General features: G+C 39.2%; 1 protein-coding gene across 1 annotated transcript in view; it reads right to left on the reverse strand.

Annotated features, from left to right (window-relative positions):
• olfml2a (olfactomedin-like 2A) overlaps nt 1-15,883 on the reverse strand; it is a 30,133-nt gene that overhangs the window by 3,938 nt on the left and 10,312 nt on the right. The window contains exons 2-7 of the mRNA XM_028033548.1: nt 14,851-15,114; nt 11,797-11,904; nt 11,544-11,720; nt 6,585-6,831; nt 2,338-2,643; nt 1,948-2,133 (exon numbers count right to left, since the gene is read on the reverse strand). Coding sequence (XP_027889349.1) covers nt 1,948-2,133; nt 2,338-2,643; nt 6,585-6,831; nt 11,544-11,720; nt 11,797-11,904; nt 14,851-15,114 — 1,288 coding nt within the window. The remainder of the gene's footprint in view (nt 1-1,947; nt 2,134-2,337; nt 2,644-6,584; nt 6,832-11,543; nt 11,721-11,796; nt 11,905-14,850; nt 15,115-15,883) is intronic.

The following is a 15,883-nucleotide window of genomic DNA, read 5'->3' on the forward strand; positions in this document are numbered from 1 at the left end:
GTTATTTTATCCATGCTAGCTCCCATAAACAGAGCCATCAAATTAAGGGCCACTCTTTATGGCTGTTGCTTGGCTTCCATTACTTTCTGTAGGGAGTTGCATCTGCCAAAAAACATAAAATCTGACTGTGAATTTATTCCCTCTGTTTGACTGAAGCTGAACAAATCAGGCCTACTTATGGTGCATCAAAGTTCAAAGACAATTTAACTCCACAATATATTTGAGAAGTGTTGTAACTTGTTAACACCTGAATCAGTAAAAAAAAAAAAAGGTGCATTTTGCAAAACATAGAGAGGTCTTGATCTCAGCCATGTAAACTGAGAACAATAACATAAAATATAATTTCTACATGTCAAAGCCAGTCTACAAAAAACAGACAGTTTGGTCAGTTGTTCATTACTACAAAGGAAATAGCAGCCACACAGACAATACTGGATAAGAGATGCATTATGCTTTACTTACTGTGAGTTGCAAACATGAAGCTTCCCTTGCTAAGCTGATTTTTTTCACAGTACCAGACTGTATGTGCACAGGCTTAGCGTAACAGTGATCCTGTTTGTGTAGGATTTCCCCCCTGAACTAACACACTTTGTACTATAGGTGTCACTTTCTAATCACATCCTATTTCCCATTCTAACCCTCCAATCTCAGGAAGTCCGATGTAGATAAACTGAAGCCTGTGAAGAACAAAAACAATGTGGAGCAGAACCCCTCCACCCCCCACTCTTAACCCCACTCTCTCTGGTCCTACCCCTGAGGCCAACCGGCTCTCTTAATCCTCTTCTGCTGGATTTAGTTCAAAAAGAAAGGCCAAAGCACATGTCAAGGAACAGCAGGAAGCACCGCTACTCACAGAGATACCTAGTCATCCGCACACAGCTGTGAGCTCACCACACCACAGGATGCCTCACATGTAAGTGCATTTAGTAAACCCAATGTCTAAACATATCTAAATCAACAAGTCAAATCCAACATGTGCAGATCTTCTCCACGCTCCCAGAAAGAATGTTACAAGTCTGCAGTTCATTCGGAAATAGGAAGGGTAAACTGTCTCATCTGGGTATTCATCATGTTGCATATTGGTGTCTGTTCATACTTTTATTAAGTCAAACAGGAATTATAGCAAATACTACATGTTTTTCTAAACCAAAGCTTTGGAAAAATACTGTGTGGAAGGTAAAGACAAAAGTGTTTGGAATGTGTTTAGGTCTGGCATTAAAGGGTTTAGGACTTGATGAAAAAGATCTCCATGTCAGCAGTCAAACATGGTGGATGTAATGTGATGTTCTTGGTCCTCTTGTTGTCACTGATGGACCATGAATTCTACTCTCTACCAGAAGATACTGAAGGAAAACTTACATCCATCCGTTCTTGACCTGAGTTATACAGCGGGACATTGCTCCAAAGCACACCAACAAATCCACCACTGAAAAACTCGTTAAAAAAGATTTTGCAACTTAAATCTAGATAAAACACTTATAAAACAATAAAACAATGATCTTAAGCTGGCCATTCCTTAAAAACCCTTCAGTGTGGTTGCATGACAAAATATGCAAAAACACTACAAATCTGTTAGGGGTTTTTATCTTCCATGTCACTGTACATTACCAGCGTTACCAGGTTAACATACATAAAGAGCAGTCATTGGTCTACTCTTTATGCATGTTATGCTTTCCTGCTTGGTCAATAATGCTGTGGATCACAGTCCATTTGCTCAGTCTTTGGGTAAATTGTGCAAAAATAACCATCTTACAATACATACATGGCTATTGAAATGAATTGATAGAACATAATGACATAAGCCACTGAAATGCCTTAACTTTAAATATTCCCACAAACTCAAATGTCTGGAATAAAACTAAAACAAAGCTTGAAGTCCAAACACAGGGATGAACTATATCTTGTAGATTATATGCATTTTCTCAAAAACACCAAAATGATGCGTACCTTGTTTGAAGTTATCCAGGTTACGGAACTCCACCAGGTTGTTGCCATAGTAGTAATTAGTCACGTAGATCTTGGAGTCCTTAGCCAAAGGATCCTTCATCCAGGCTCCCTCATTGCGCCCATAACTGTGTTGTTTCTCCGGTTGCTCAATGGATGCCAGAGTTCCTTCACAGTTGAGAATTTTCCCTGGAAGTAACAAGCAGAAAATTCAACCTGCATGTCCGGGAGAGAATGATTCGCATTAACATGAGCTTAAATTGATTCCATGCTTCTACATGTCTTGGCAGCTCAAGACTGCACGATCTTCTGCTGCTCGGTTGGGCGGCCTCACTGTCGTGACAGCATGCAGCAAAATACTGATCTTATCACAGCACAGAGTTCAACACATACCTTCTCTGTGGAGGCTGGGCCGACTGTTGTTGTTGGAGTTGTCCAGCACCAGCACAATAGTAGGAGCTGGTCTTTCAGACCGGGGCGTGCTTTGGATAGTGGTAGTAGTGGGCTCTGTGGTGGTGGACGTTGTGGTGGTGGTGGCGGTAGTAGTGGTGGTGGTGGTAATGGTAGCAGTGGGAGCTGTAGTGGGGTCAAAGGTCTCAGCCACAGTTCCCTCAACAGGCTCTAGGATAGTTTCAGTCCCTCCATCCTCATGCTCATTTTCTGTTAGATGATGGACCGGGTGTGTTTTCACAGAGTGGTCTGAGATGAAGGAGCAGATGATAAGGGGAATCAGAATAAGAGAGACAATACCTGGAGGATGACTGCTGTTAGAACGGATAAACACTGCTTTCTTCTTCTAACCTCATGAGCCATCATTGCATCATTGAGCCATTATGACCAAAGCATCAAGGTCATCGTTTCAACACAGGTTTTTGCTTTATTATCAAAAATATGTAAAACAAAAATGTTAACATTTGGGTGTGTATTTGTAAGCATATTTATTCCCTCTCAGCACAGGTCGATGGATACGTCAGCCGGCCGACATTTTGTGTCAATATTTGTGTTCATTTCTTGTATTGACATCGGCCAATGCGTGCATTTGTTTGCCAGTTCATTAGAGCAGCAGCTATGCCTTGAGATCACATGACCTCATACATTGCTTCTCCATCCAGGCAGAGAGCAGCTGGTAATGTTGTAAGACTGAGTGCCGACAACAACCAGCGTAAGTTTTAACATTTGAATACATATTCAGCTGTCTAATTTAGCTGCATCTTTGAAAGTCTTTGTCTCACTGTGAGCGGTGGAACAGCGGTGTTAAATGTTCTACGTTGTTTGTTACCCATTGTTAGTATGTTTTCCTTGTTTTGTTAATAAATGTTTCCTTTTTGTTTAAATTGAGGCTTTTAACATTTGTCATCATTGTGTCATTTTTGTCATATAAGTGGAGGAAGAAAAAGAAATATCAGCTTCAAGAGTTGGCCAGAAAAAATCAGCCACATGTTGGGGATCGTTAGACTGATGTCAAAATCATCAGTATTGACACCATCCTTAAAAAGCCTGTATCAGCCGATTTCTGCCTCTTTATTACCAAGTGTGCAACTGCAAAGTATCTGTTTCTAAGGGCTGCTGCACTACAGAAAGATATTTGATATATGGAGTTTTTTCTAAAGCAAGAAATTGAGGGCCGACCTTTTATATATAGTAACCATCTATTAAGTGGTGGATATCTTTCCACTGCATGCATTTGGAAATGTTCATATGCAAAACATAAAATATCTCAAAACAAAACAATGGTCAGTAAGTAATTGGATAAATCCCAGGTCAGAGTGGCAAAAGAAAAATAATTTTAAAAAAGCGACTTGTACTTGGCTTGTTGAGGAGAAGAGCAGGAGTTGTGGAATAGAACAGCCAGATGAGAAACAACTGGAGCTTTACACGAAAAATATCAGATTAAAAATACAGCATTATTACTATTTGTCAACATTAAAAAGCAACTCTCACCAAGCAAAAAGGGCAACAAAATTTGGTTGGAAACAAGAAAACTGTAAGAGCGGAAACACAGTACAAAAAAGCCTTTGACTGTCTAAATGTCGACTGAAGTTTAGGATCAATTTTATTAAAAACTTCTCATGGAAGAACTGTTTAAATGTTTTATCAGTCGACTCCAGTCTCAATTGTAATTTCTCCTGCTAAAAAGTTGACAGTCTGATGGTGGGGCAGCCTTCCACTGGTCCTGAAACTGCTGCATTCCAAGCTGGCTGACAGATGTGTGGGGAAAGTCTTCCTGACACGCATGCTGACACCACATGGACCTGAGGACAGCGAGAAGAAGCTGCTTCTTCTGCAAAGATGTCAAGCAATTAAGCGTTCTTGGTATCAGGAGATCCTTCGCAGAGGTTTGGATTGTTCCAGAGATTAGCGGCAGCAGGGCCACAGCAGAAATAAACATGTTTTATGGCACTTGTTAAAGCTGATCCGTTTAAACTGTATGGATGTCTGATGGTCACCGATTCACTTGGATGTGTTGCACAAATTACCAGCCCAGAGAAAGCAAAGTGTCCTTAGCAGCAGACTGCTTTGAGGTTATATAACAGATAACATCATTTCATTGTTGATTGATGGGACAGATATCTGTGCTTAATAAGGCACACACAAGGGACATAAAAAATATGCTGTGTTAGAAAACATCAAACACTCTTAAATGAAGCTTGATATTATAATGAGGCACTGTAAGCATTTATAATTGAGTCATTTTTTGCACGATTTATACCACATGTCCAACATTCTAGTTGCATGACAATATTGAATTGTACAAGTACAATGAAGTATTGCATTTATTAAACATGAAGAGCAGTAATGCAGTGATATTGTCTCTGAAACCACATGATGTGTTGTTAGAACGCCCACTTCAAAATAGAAAAGAAATACAGGTTTTTCATTTTGATCTCTTTTGTTTAAGACAGATTTTGGAGGATTTTCAGGTCAACATGTATAGGGCTTATAAAAAAAATATTCACCTCTTGAATGTTTTATCATTTTATTGATTTTACAAATCAATCAGGATCAATAAAATGAGCCATTTTACAAAAAAAACCCCTTCAATGTCAAAGTGAATACTGATTTCTACAAAATGCCAATTTTCCTTTTTTGCATAAAGTAAATGATTTTATAATTTTATCATTAAAAATGACTGGCCTAATTCAACACAGGTCCAGCCAGTTGATAGTTTCTCAGTGAGTTGAATGGAGATCAGAGTTTAGATTTGTTCTCTGAGCCCGACCTGAACCAGACTCAAAAATCGGGCTGGGTCAAAATGATTTGGGTCGGTATTGATCTGGGTTTTTCTATCCCTTTCTTTCTGTAACATTGCTTCTTTTTGGATTCCATAAAAAGCTACAGCCTGACATGTAGACGACTGTTCTGTGTTGACAGACATTAAAAATGAAGAGAGGATTCCCTAGAACAAGATGATATTTGGCTATAGACACTTCTCAGTTTTTCATGTTTTTATATCCATGAAGACTTAAGGAAGTCACTGTTAGCTTAGAAATGTCCCACTCCATTCATTCCCCATGGAACTTGTGCGATGAGGCGACAGTCCCTTGTTCTCATCCAGCTGAGCGACCGCCATAATTAAAAAGCAAATAAATAAAAAGTTAAAAATGTTCAACTTTTGTTTCTGTCTGTAGTCACAGAGAACTTTGACCTTTCTCTGTCGTTTGTCGCTCACCGTCTGTTGAGCTGATGAACTACACAACCATCCACAGGAGAGAAGCTTTTGATTAATCTATATAATGTAATATTATCGCTTTAACATTTTCAGATTAACTACATGCATTAACATGTTAATTTTGACAGCCCTATTATATATAGGCAGACAGGGACACAGGAAAGGTGACCCTTCTCCTCCTTTTTAAAAAGGTGTCACTCCCTGCCCCCGTATTTGAAATGGGATTTTTGGCCCTAACTACATGTGATGAAAGTCTGGATTTGTAACTGCCTTTTCTGGCTGATTTAAGGGTCACTGCATCCTGTCTCAGCAGAAGCAACAGGTGCAGATGTTTGACAAAAGTGCTTGGGCTCTGTCAGATTCACATACATGGCAGAACATAGCTTCTGACAGCTCTATGCTGTGAAAACGCAGCAGCCCTAATCACCCCTCTACAGACCTGAAGAGGATTCAGGAAACGCTTTCTCTTCGATGTCAGGGTCCTTCTGCCTCACTGAGAGGAGCAGAGCTGAGGCTCGTCATGAACATGGCAGCTCTGCATTCAGACTGTCCTCAATGACTTCCATTTCTACCGCTGATGTAGAAAAGCTTTGATTTCCTGCTAATAGAAACCCCAAGCCCAGAGCAGATAAAGAGCTGCACAGGGTCGTTTTCTATAATCGTTCCTTTCGCTTCAAATTTTAAAAAATGAGCGAAACAATGAGAGCCTTATCCTGCAGTTATTTAAAGGCTGTTCTGGGAACACTCCTACTGTCCCAGTAAATACTGACCCTACTTGCCTGTTGTTTTCTGATTCAGAGTCATGAGGGCTCAGAGACTAATGGATTGTTTTCAACACCCACAGTGGATCAGACCCAGACGACCACACTCACTGCAGATTGTTGAACATATTTACCTCACATTGACTTGCTCTTCATGAATGTTGACTGGAGAGTATACAGGTTGTTTAGATCAAAGTTATAACTTGTACCTCCTCTTTGGTCGTCTTGGTTGGTCTTAGAGGCCTTGTAGTATGTGATGCTCCTCACCACACCAGGCTGCTGGCCAACCACCTTCGATTTTGGAGTTGGGTCGGGCTTAATCGGTTTCCCAGGCTTTATGACCTCTTTCTTGGGCTTGACTGGTTTTTCTTTGGGTGCCTTTGGAGGTGTTTTGGCAACAGGGGTCTTTTTGTTTGCTACCTTTCCTGGAGGCTTGACTTTCTCATCATGAGTGTCCTGTGAAGACACGAGAGAGTTGGGAATAGGCTAAAGTGCTTCTTATGGAGTTACATGATTTGTGGTGTATTTTTAAGGTGTGGGATAACTTCTATAAAAATAGCATAAAATGTCTTTGTTCATGATGTAGAAAACTATTACAGGTAAAAAAAAAGTGAATATTTGAAAAATTATATTTTTGGTCACAGATTTCAGAAAAGTGAACTCATATAGGTTCTTTACACACAAAGTCAAAAATGAATAAAAGTTTCATGATTATGGCTTGCAGAGAATGAAAACCCGACAATCTGTGTCTTAGAAGATTACAATATTACTCGTTACATTTTGAGCCCTAATTTTAAACATAAATCTCAGACTTATTTCTATGCACTCAGTACTTGTTTAGGGCTCCTGTGGCATAAATCACTGCATCTTGTTATTCTGGTTTTTACCAAATTAAATTACGGTAATTAGAAATTTAAACTGACCTAAAAAGTTCACTGCGTGTTTTCAAAGGGACATATCTTGCAAAATCCACTATTTTGTATACGGTACTTTCAGAGTCTTTTACATTCATATTCTCTCCAGGTGCTGGATACCTTTATATTCTTTTTGGACTATATTTTTCAGTCTGTTCATTTCTCTCTATTCGCTATGACGTTTTCTTGGCTATGATGTCATCACATTTGCTGTGGAACTGCTGAACAAGGTCATGACTTCCAGCAAATTGGTTTTGTGAAGCCGCCATTTTTTCCCCCTCGCAAGTAACTGAAATTGTCTACTTGCAATTTCAGTTATGCCAAAATTGCAAGTAGACAAGTCAAAATGTTTGGTTCTAGTTTGTGTTAATGCACAGCAGTCCTTACATCAGAGCCTCTTCAAACTGTCTGATTAAATGAGATTATTCTCAGGCATGTACCACATCAGTTTTTGGAGCACTGCTTCAGCAACCTCAGTCCCTTTTCTCTTTTTTGAAACGAGGGAAAACGACACGCTCCAAATAATAATGATTTACATGTGAAAAAGGATTTAAAAGTACGATATATCTACACTGTAAAAAAAAGTATGAGAGAAAAAATGAGAAAAATTTGCCTGTAAAATACTGTCAACCACAGAATTTTATTGTATAAATATGGATTTTAACGTATTTATACGGTAAATTTTCAGTAACCACAGCTGCCAGTATTTTACGGTGAATTAGAGACTTTTATTTACAGTGCACTTTAATATCACAGTAAAAGTTTTTTGGTACGGTAAATGTACCAAAAAAAAGGAACCATAACTGATTTAATGAGCCACTCACAGTTTCACTTAGTTGGAACAATCTGGTTCCAACTAAGCACAACCTAACTGCATCACAGCCATTTCTAACACACTGCCTGGCCAAAAAAAGTTGCCACCAAAAAATGGTCACACTCTCTAATATTTTGTTGGACCGCCTTTAGCTTTGATTACATTTGCTGTGGCATTGTTTCAATAAGCTTCTGCAGTGTCACAAGATTTATTTCCATCCAGTGTTGCATGAATCTTTCACCAAGATCTTGTATTGATGATGGGAGAGTCTGACCACTGCGCAAAGCCTTCTCCAGCACATCCCAAAGATTCTCAGTGGGGTTAAGGTCTGGACTCTGTGGTGGCCAATCCATGTGTGAAAAAGATGTCTCATGCTCCCTGAACCACTCTTTCACAATGTGAGCCCATGAATCCTGGCATTGTCATCTTGGAATATGCCCGTTCCATTTGGGAAGACAAAATCCATTGATGGAATAACCTGGTCATTCAGTATATTCAGGTAGTCAGCTGACCTCATTCTTTGGGCACACAATGTTGCTGAACCTAGACCTGACCAACTGCAGCAACCCCAGATCACAGCACTGCCCCCACAGGCTTGTACAGTAGGCACTAGGCATGAAGGGTGCATCACTTCACCTGCCTCTCTTCTTACCCTGATGCGCCCATCACTCTGGAACAGGGTAAATCTGGACTCATCAGACCACATGACCCTCTTCCATTCCTCCAGAGTCCAATCTTTATGCTCCCTAGCAAACTGAAGCCTTTTTTTCTGGTTAGCCTTACTGATTAGAGGTTTTCTTACGGCTACACAGCTGTTCAATCCCAACCCCTTGAGTTCCCTTCACATTGTGCGTGTGGACATGCTTTTGTGTTCACAATTAAACATACTCCTGAGTTCTGCTGTTGTTTTTCTTCGATTTGATTTGACCAAACGTTTAAGTAATCGCCGATCACAATCATTCAGGATTTTTTTCTGACCACATTTCTTCCTGGAAGACGATGGTTCCCCACCATCCTTCCAGTTTTTAATGATGCGTTGGACAGTTCTTAACCCAATTCTAGTAGTTTCTGCAATCTCCTTAGATGTTTTCTCTGCTTGATGCATGCCAATGATTTGACCCTTCTTAAACAGACTAACATGACCACAGGATGTGTCTTTTGATAATAATAATTTTTACTTTATTCATCCCAGCAAGGAAATTATTTCGCAGTTACAGCACACCAGCTGAGCCGGCGCCATGTGGCATGTGTCGGGACCGGGAGTCGAACCCACGACGTCCACGGGTCTAAGGCCTCCAAATGTGGGGCGTGCTAACCCGCTGCGCCACCACAGCACGCCCCAAATGAAATGAGGAGTTACTCATTGCATCAGCTGGGGTTAAATAACTTGTTGCCAGCTGAAAGATAATCGCCTATGCAGTACTTATCCAATAGGAAGCTTGTACCAATTTGCTTAGTTAAATCCAGGTGGCGACTTTTTTTTTGGCCAGGCAGTGTATATTAGTGCTGATTACTTTTCATTAAACTCACATTTGTATTAAAAATGTTTTTATTGGTGTGATGTAGCATTCTAAACTTAAATGTCAATTTTTCATTAGCTGCAAGCAAAAAAAACACCATGATTTGCATAAATTAATGCTTGAAAAGTGTGAATGAAATTAATCTGGGATATATCACAAATAAACAAACTTTTTCAATATGATTCTAGTTCATTGATTACTACTGCAACTTTGCCCTTTGCTATTGTGAGATAATGTAGTTGTTTTATTTAAAATAAATGATTAAAATTGTGTTTTACAGTCTCTACTCTCTCACTCACACAGTGTGACATCATCTGCTCTCCTATAAAAAGAATTGACATAGCTGTCGATTGCAGTTCTTAGAGATAATTTGAAATCAGATTAAATTTACCCTGATCCTTTTCAGCGGTGTGTTCTTCTTTGGTGTTTCAGGAAAACCAACTTACCAAGTAGTCCAGATATTAGTTTTTATCAGCTTCCTTGTAAATTAATTCAAGTTTGCAGCACTGCACAAAGTTCACTGTTCCATTTTATGTTGTTAGCTCTAAGTGGTCCTTTCTTCCTGATCTGGAGCTTATGGTCTCTGTTTCTTACTGATCCTCCCAACAACAAACCCAGATGTCTCAGAGCTCTGAGAAGTTGATACTGAGTTTAGAAAAAGCTACCGTCAGCCATGTTTTATGAAAAATAAAGCTCACTGTGACCCGCCAGAACGCACTCACTGGGTTCTGATGACCATCAACGGCTCCTAAAGCTTCACTTGTCTCAGGGGAACTACTTCAGTACCAAATCTAGGTTTAGGGTGCAATACTGCCTCATGTTTGAAAACCACAAAAATGACTTTATCCCAGATTTCTGGAATGTGTCAAAGGACTTAAATGTCAAAAAACTATGTGAATAAACTAAATGTCTGATGACTGAAATGGATTTTACAATGCAGTCTGAAGCTTGTGTTTTTACTCTGGTAGGGCCCTTAGATTTCAGTGATGTGGAAAACATGTGTGGAATTTAATAAACAAAATAGAATCCACAATAAAATGTGGAATTTCACAGAATTTGCTGATATCAGTGAGAAGTGATATCAGCTAAATATCACTTCTCTGTTGCTGTTACTTGGTTAGGCCAGGCTCGGCTCTCCCCTCCACACAGACGGAATGACCCGGTCAGCCATGGAAAAAAAACTCTTCCCTAAAAAATAAATACATAACTCAAAGCTTAGAGCAAGGTTTCAGGCCAGAAAGTTTTCTGAATACAAGTAAACCTGTCTCTATGTTTTGTCGGCACCCGGTTGACTGGAGGTGCAACGAAATCACAATTATTAAGGAACACAGAAGAGAAGAAACTAACTTCAGCCAGTCACATCTGCCAACTGTTGAACATTTAAATAAATGAGTGGAAGTGAAAGTTGGAGGTGATTATTTCTCCATCTCCCAAATCCTGATCACTAGAGAAGTGAGCACGAACCTTTACTTTTTAGTTTGCTTTTTGCTTTTAGTGTTCAGTTCAATTTTAAAGCATTTTTAAAGGGAGATTTTCTGTCAGCTTCAAAATGAGAGTTTTAGTTTAGCTCATAAAGTTTGAGTTCATAAAAATGAGGGGAAACATGACCTGACTCCTTGTAAAGCCAATGTTCAGTCTTTTGTGTTTGTGAAAAAGAAAACAAATTAAATGTGTACCTCTGGTTATTGACTTGTTATAATGTTTTCATTCACACCATGCTTCTGTGCTTTTTGGGGTTAATAAATTTGACTAAAACTGAAAAAATGGAATTCAGAATAATAAAAACAGAATAAGCGGAATTTGGGAGAACGTCTGGCCTACACTAACAAATGTGTGTCAGGACTGATAATGGACACATTATTGTTTTTGTATTATCACCTGATATTTAGACACATTCAGTCTACTTCCTGTGTTACCAACCTGTGCTTTGCTCTCAGACGTGTCTTTCTGCAGCAGCTGCAGGCTGAGCGAGGAGATCTCCTTCTTGATGCTCATCATGATGTTGGAGTAGTTCTCATATTTTTTAAACTGGTTGGTCAAGCTGGTCATGCTGTCCCGTACATATTCATTCTCTCGCGTAAGGTTTGTTTTGATGGTCTGTAAGACAATCATGAGTGAATGGACATGCAATAACATAATCCTGCACAGTGTGTGAGTGTGTCTAGTTCCCAACCTCTTCGAGGGTGTTCATCTGAGAGACCACCTTGTTGATATAGGAGTGGACCTTCAGTAGATCCATACTGTACAGGGTTCCCTCCAGAAGGTCCACCATGGACTGGAGCTGCACATTCAAACCAGAAAAACAGAAGACCGTCCGTCATTCACCATCAGCTAAACCCAGGCCTGGCAGCTCTATGTGTCTGGAAGTCTTCATTTGCTGCCTAAATTCAGATCAATGCATTAAAATAGAGAAAACCTGCAGCAGAAGAGCAAAAGATGTTTTTTTTCTATGTTGGTGCTTGTTGACTGTCCATCTGTCTTAATTCAGTTTCATGTCTGAAAAAATTCTATCAGTAGCAACAGGAAACAATCACATTCCTTCCAGTTCTGTAAAAATGATCTGCCACCTTCCGCATTTCCTCTCTTTTTGCTCTTTTTTCACTGATCAGAACAAATTGTACTCAGCTTCACGGATAAAACCTTTCAATAGAATCCTTGGACTTTAACGGTGCATATTCATACAGGACTGTAATATTACCATAGATCATTCTATGGATTTCATGTTTTATACCCTGCAGGTTATTCTGGTTTGCTGTGTGAAGAAGACACAGAATATTTTGGTTCAAGCAAACCTGAATTAGTTCAAACTAATTAACATACATCAAAATACCCCAGAGCTAAATCTGGATATTTAATATTTGTAATTCATATTGAACAATGACATCATTTTATTGGTTCTATTTTTACTGTTTTTACTTCATGTGCAGTAAGTTTTAGTTTTAGTTTTAGTTTCATAATTGTATATTTTCCTCAATAGCTTTAGCTTTGTTTGTTGAATAAAATATTTTAACTATAAAGTTGAATTTTTCCATTAATAAAACTTTCATATTTGAGAGAAGGTGTTTGTGTTCAGCCCTGCGACAGACTGGTGACCTGTCCAGGGTGACCCCGCCTCTCACCCAGAACGTTAGCTGGAGATTGACACCAGCACCTCCCGGCCCCACTAGAGATCAGAGGTGTTAGAAAATGGATGGATGGATGTTTGTGTTCATTTCATAGATGTTTAGCATCCTGCTGTTCAGATAACGCCAGTGCTGGAATTATGCATCTATGCATAGGTTTTATAATAATCATCCGTTATTATAAAACCTAGCCTCTCATCAGGCGGGTTATAAGTTTACTAATTCGAGAGAAAGTTACCCTGACTCAGTATTTCTTTTAATCTACATTACTTGTTTATTAACAATTTCCTTAAACAATTATTATAATTAATCATAGCCAAACTTGACACCTTTCTAAAATGTTTTAATGTAATTAAAAGCAAAAACAGAAGAAATGGGTAAGAGGGTATCACCACAGTATCTCCAGATTAAATCTTGATACTTTCTCATTTGTAGGATTTTATTTGCATTCAACAAGCATCCTATAGTAATCTCTTTCTTTGCTTTTTCTTAACTTTTCCCAACTCTATCCTTCCTTGTTTTGTCTTCCAGCAAATACTTTCCCCTGACCTTGGCTGGGTAACCTGTTGATAGTGAAACCAAGTGATGCAAGACAACACACTAAACATTCCTCTGTGTGTAGAGACATTATTGCTCTGTGTCCAACAGGTAATTTATGGGCCTTGACTATCTTCCTCTAGATACTAGTTTTTCTTTAAAATCGCAGATTTTCAACCCTTTATGAAAAAAATAAAGCAATAACAATCTCCATCCTCTCAAGCTTTAAAAGTCCAACAACAAAATGTAGAAGAAAAATGATGTCCCACCAGTAGGTTGTTAGATATGCTACTATCCATAGCATTTTAGAACAACAGAAGGTAGCATAGTCACTTGATTGTGCTATAAAAAGTTAATATATGCCTGAATATCAACATACTGCCCCTTTAATGAAGCATTTTGTCCACACATGTGGACCTCCTCTTTCTTTACATCCTTTGTAAACCCAGCAGATCTTCTGAAATACTCAGATGAACCCATCTCACACAATCAGTCATCCTTCATTCATGGACACTTGAATCTCCTTAGTTCAGCATTCTCAGTTTGAACTCTCCAGATACCTAAACTGGTTGATTTGCTCATAAAAAAGACATTCAGAAAAACACAACCTATAAAAGAACATTTTGAAAAATCTAGATGAAACTGAGCCATGTTGACAGATTAACATATTTCTAAACCGCTCAGTACAGCACAAAAAAATATGACTAAAGAGTATGATCCGTAATAGGAAGATCAATTTAACACATCTTCATGTGAATAGGCATGTCTTGATAAGAAAAGTATAATATGGTTGTCTTGAGACCATTTTCAAGTAATAAACTGATAACGGCATAATAATGCAAGTTTGCTCCCTCAAAGACCAATCAACTTTAATTTTGAAAGGAACACCAAGCACTGGGAGACATTTTAAATACTCCAAATAAAACACGACAAATGAAAACAATCAATGAAAAGAAAATAAAACAACACAGATTCAAAATAAAATGGATTATGAAGTCTCTGTCAAAAAAATCTCCCTTCAAAAAAGATCAACCATCAGAATGGAAATGATCACAATCTTTTGAATTTATCGTGTGATTAGTTGATTAGCTGCCAATGGTTTAAGAAGAACACAAGAAGCAATTCATCATCAGGTCAACTTGGTGAGTGTGAGAAAAGCAAGTAGAAGTGCATCATGTTCAGGGCTGGACAATGTGACTGAAAAACGTATCATGTTATAAGTCTTTCATATTGGTTGATATAGAAAATTATTGATTGATTTTTTGTTTTAAATATCTGAGATACTGAAACCTGAAACTGCTGCTGCGCACATTACTCAATAGGCTGTTGCTAGGCAACCAATAAGTGAGTGAATTAGCTGATGCTAGTTTAATTGGCTGTGAGAGGTTGAGTGGCTTTATCAGCACCTTTCCTCTGCCTACATCTCCCAGAATGCTGTGCAGTTCTAGATCAGAGTTCAATTAAATTATTGAATATTTTATCAGATGTATAATCTATGGATATTGATCATGTGCCTATCATGTTAATTGTTATTGATTCATTGTCCAGCCTGACTCTACCGTCCTCACCTTTAATAACTCCGGGGCCTGTTTCTTCAGCTTCTCCATCTTCCACTCGTTCTCACAGGGGTTGAGTGAGGACGGCGGAGCCGTGCAGGAGCACTTACAGTCTGATCCCGAGCTGACCGTCTCTACAGTGTAGAAGTCCTCCACGCGCACGCTGCCGCTGCGCAGCCGCAGGCAGGCGTCCTTACTCAGAGGCCGCATGATGCACTTACAGCGGCAGTCGGAGCCCTCTGATGTCATCCTGACAGGCTCGGTGTCCCCAAAGATCTAAAAGACACAATGTCAAGCAACATTTTATTTTAGGGCTGTACCCATCGCAGTTTTCTGGCTGATCGCCGGTGACCGATCTTTAAAAAGCCTAACCTGCCAATACCAATTTTTTTGTGTGAAATGTTGCTACATATGGCAATACAGTTGCTGAGTTGCAACAGTGGGGTGACTATTGTTGATAATATCTGCAAACGTACAGATATGACCTGGTGGGCCGGTCTGCCAGTCAAATCTCTCTCACTGCAAAGCAGAAGAGGGCAGTGGCTGATGTTTAGATCTTTGCTGACATAGATCGTATCGGTGGAAAAGATCAACTTCACATGTAAGCATCGGCCAATCACTGATCTCTCAAAATTAAGGTAATCTATTTTGAGAGATCAGAAAATTCAAACTATCAATTTGGATTTTATTCATCTTCACCATTTAATCATGGTGTGGAAAAGTCTCCTCACAGTTTAAATAGTTCTGTTTACTGAGGGTACAAATTAAAGTGTTCTGTTCCTTCCTGCAAGGAAGACCTGAGGTGCCTTTTCCAGTCATCTGAAACAGAGGAAGGAAAGTGATTCTGAAAAATAAACTCAGGCTTCCTTTCTTTTGAATGTAAGCTGGTGTGACTCAGATGAAATCCTCTGAGAAATACATAATTCAGTCAGCCGCCTCAACAGCTGGCCTTTGCCTGCCATGGTTGATGGCAGACTCCTTGGTTCACCTAATAAACAGGAGGCAAGGCATGGCCGTCTGAGCAGGGCATTCCACACATTTCCTA

Source organism: Xiphophorus couchianus, chromosome 12 (genome assembly GCF_001444195.1).
Source record: "Xiphophorus couchianus chromosome 12, X_couchianus-1.0, whole genome shotgun sequence".
Taxonomy (NCBI): Eukaryota; Metazoa; Chordata; class Actinopteri; order Cyprinodontiformes; family Poeciliidae; genus Xiphophorus; species Xiphophorus couchianus.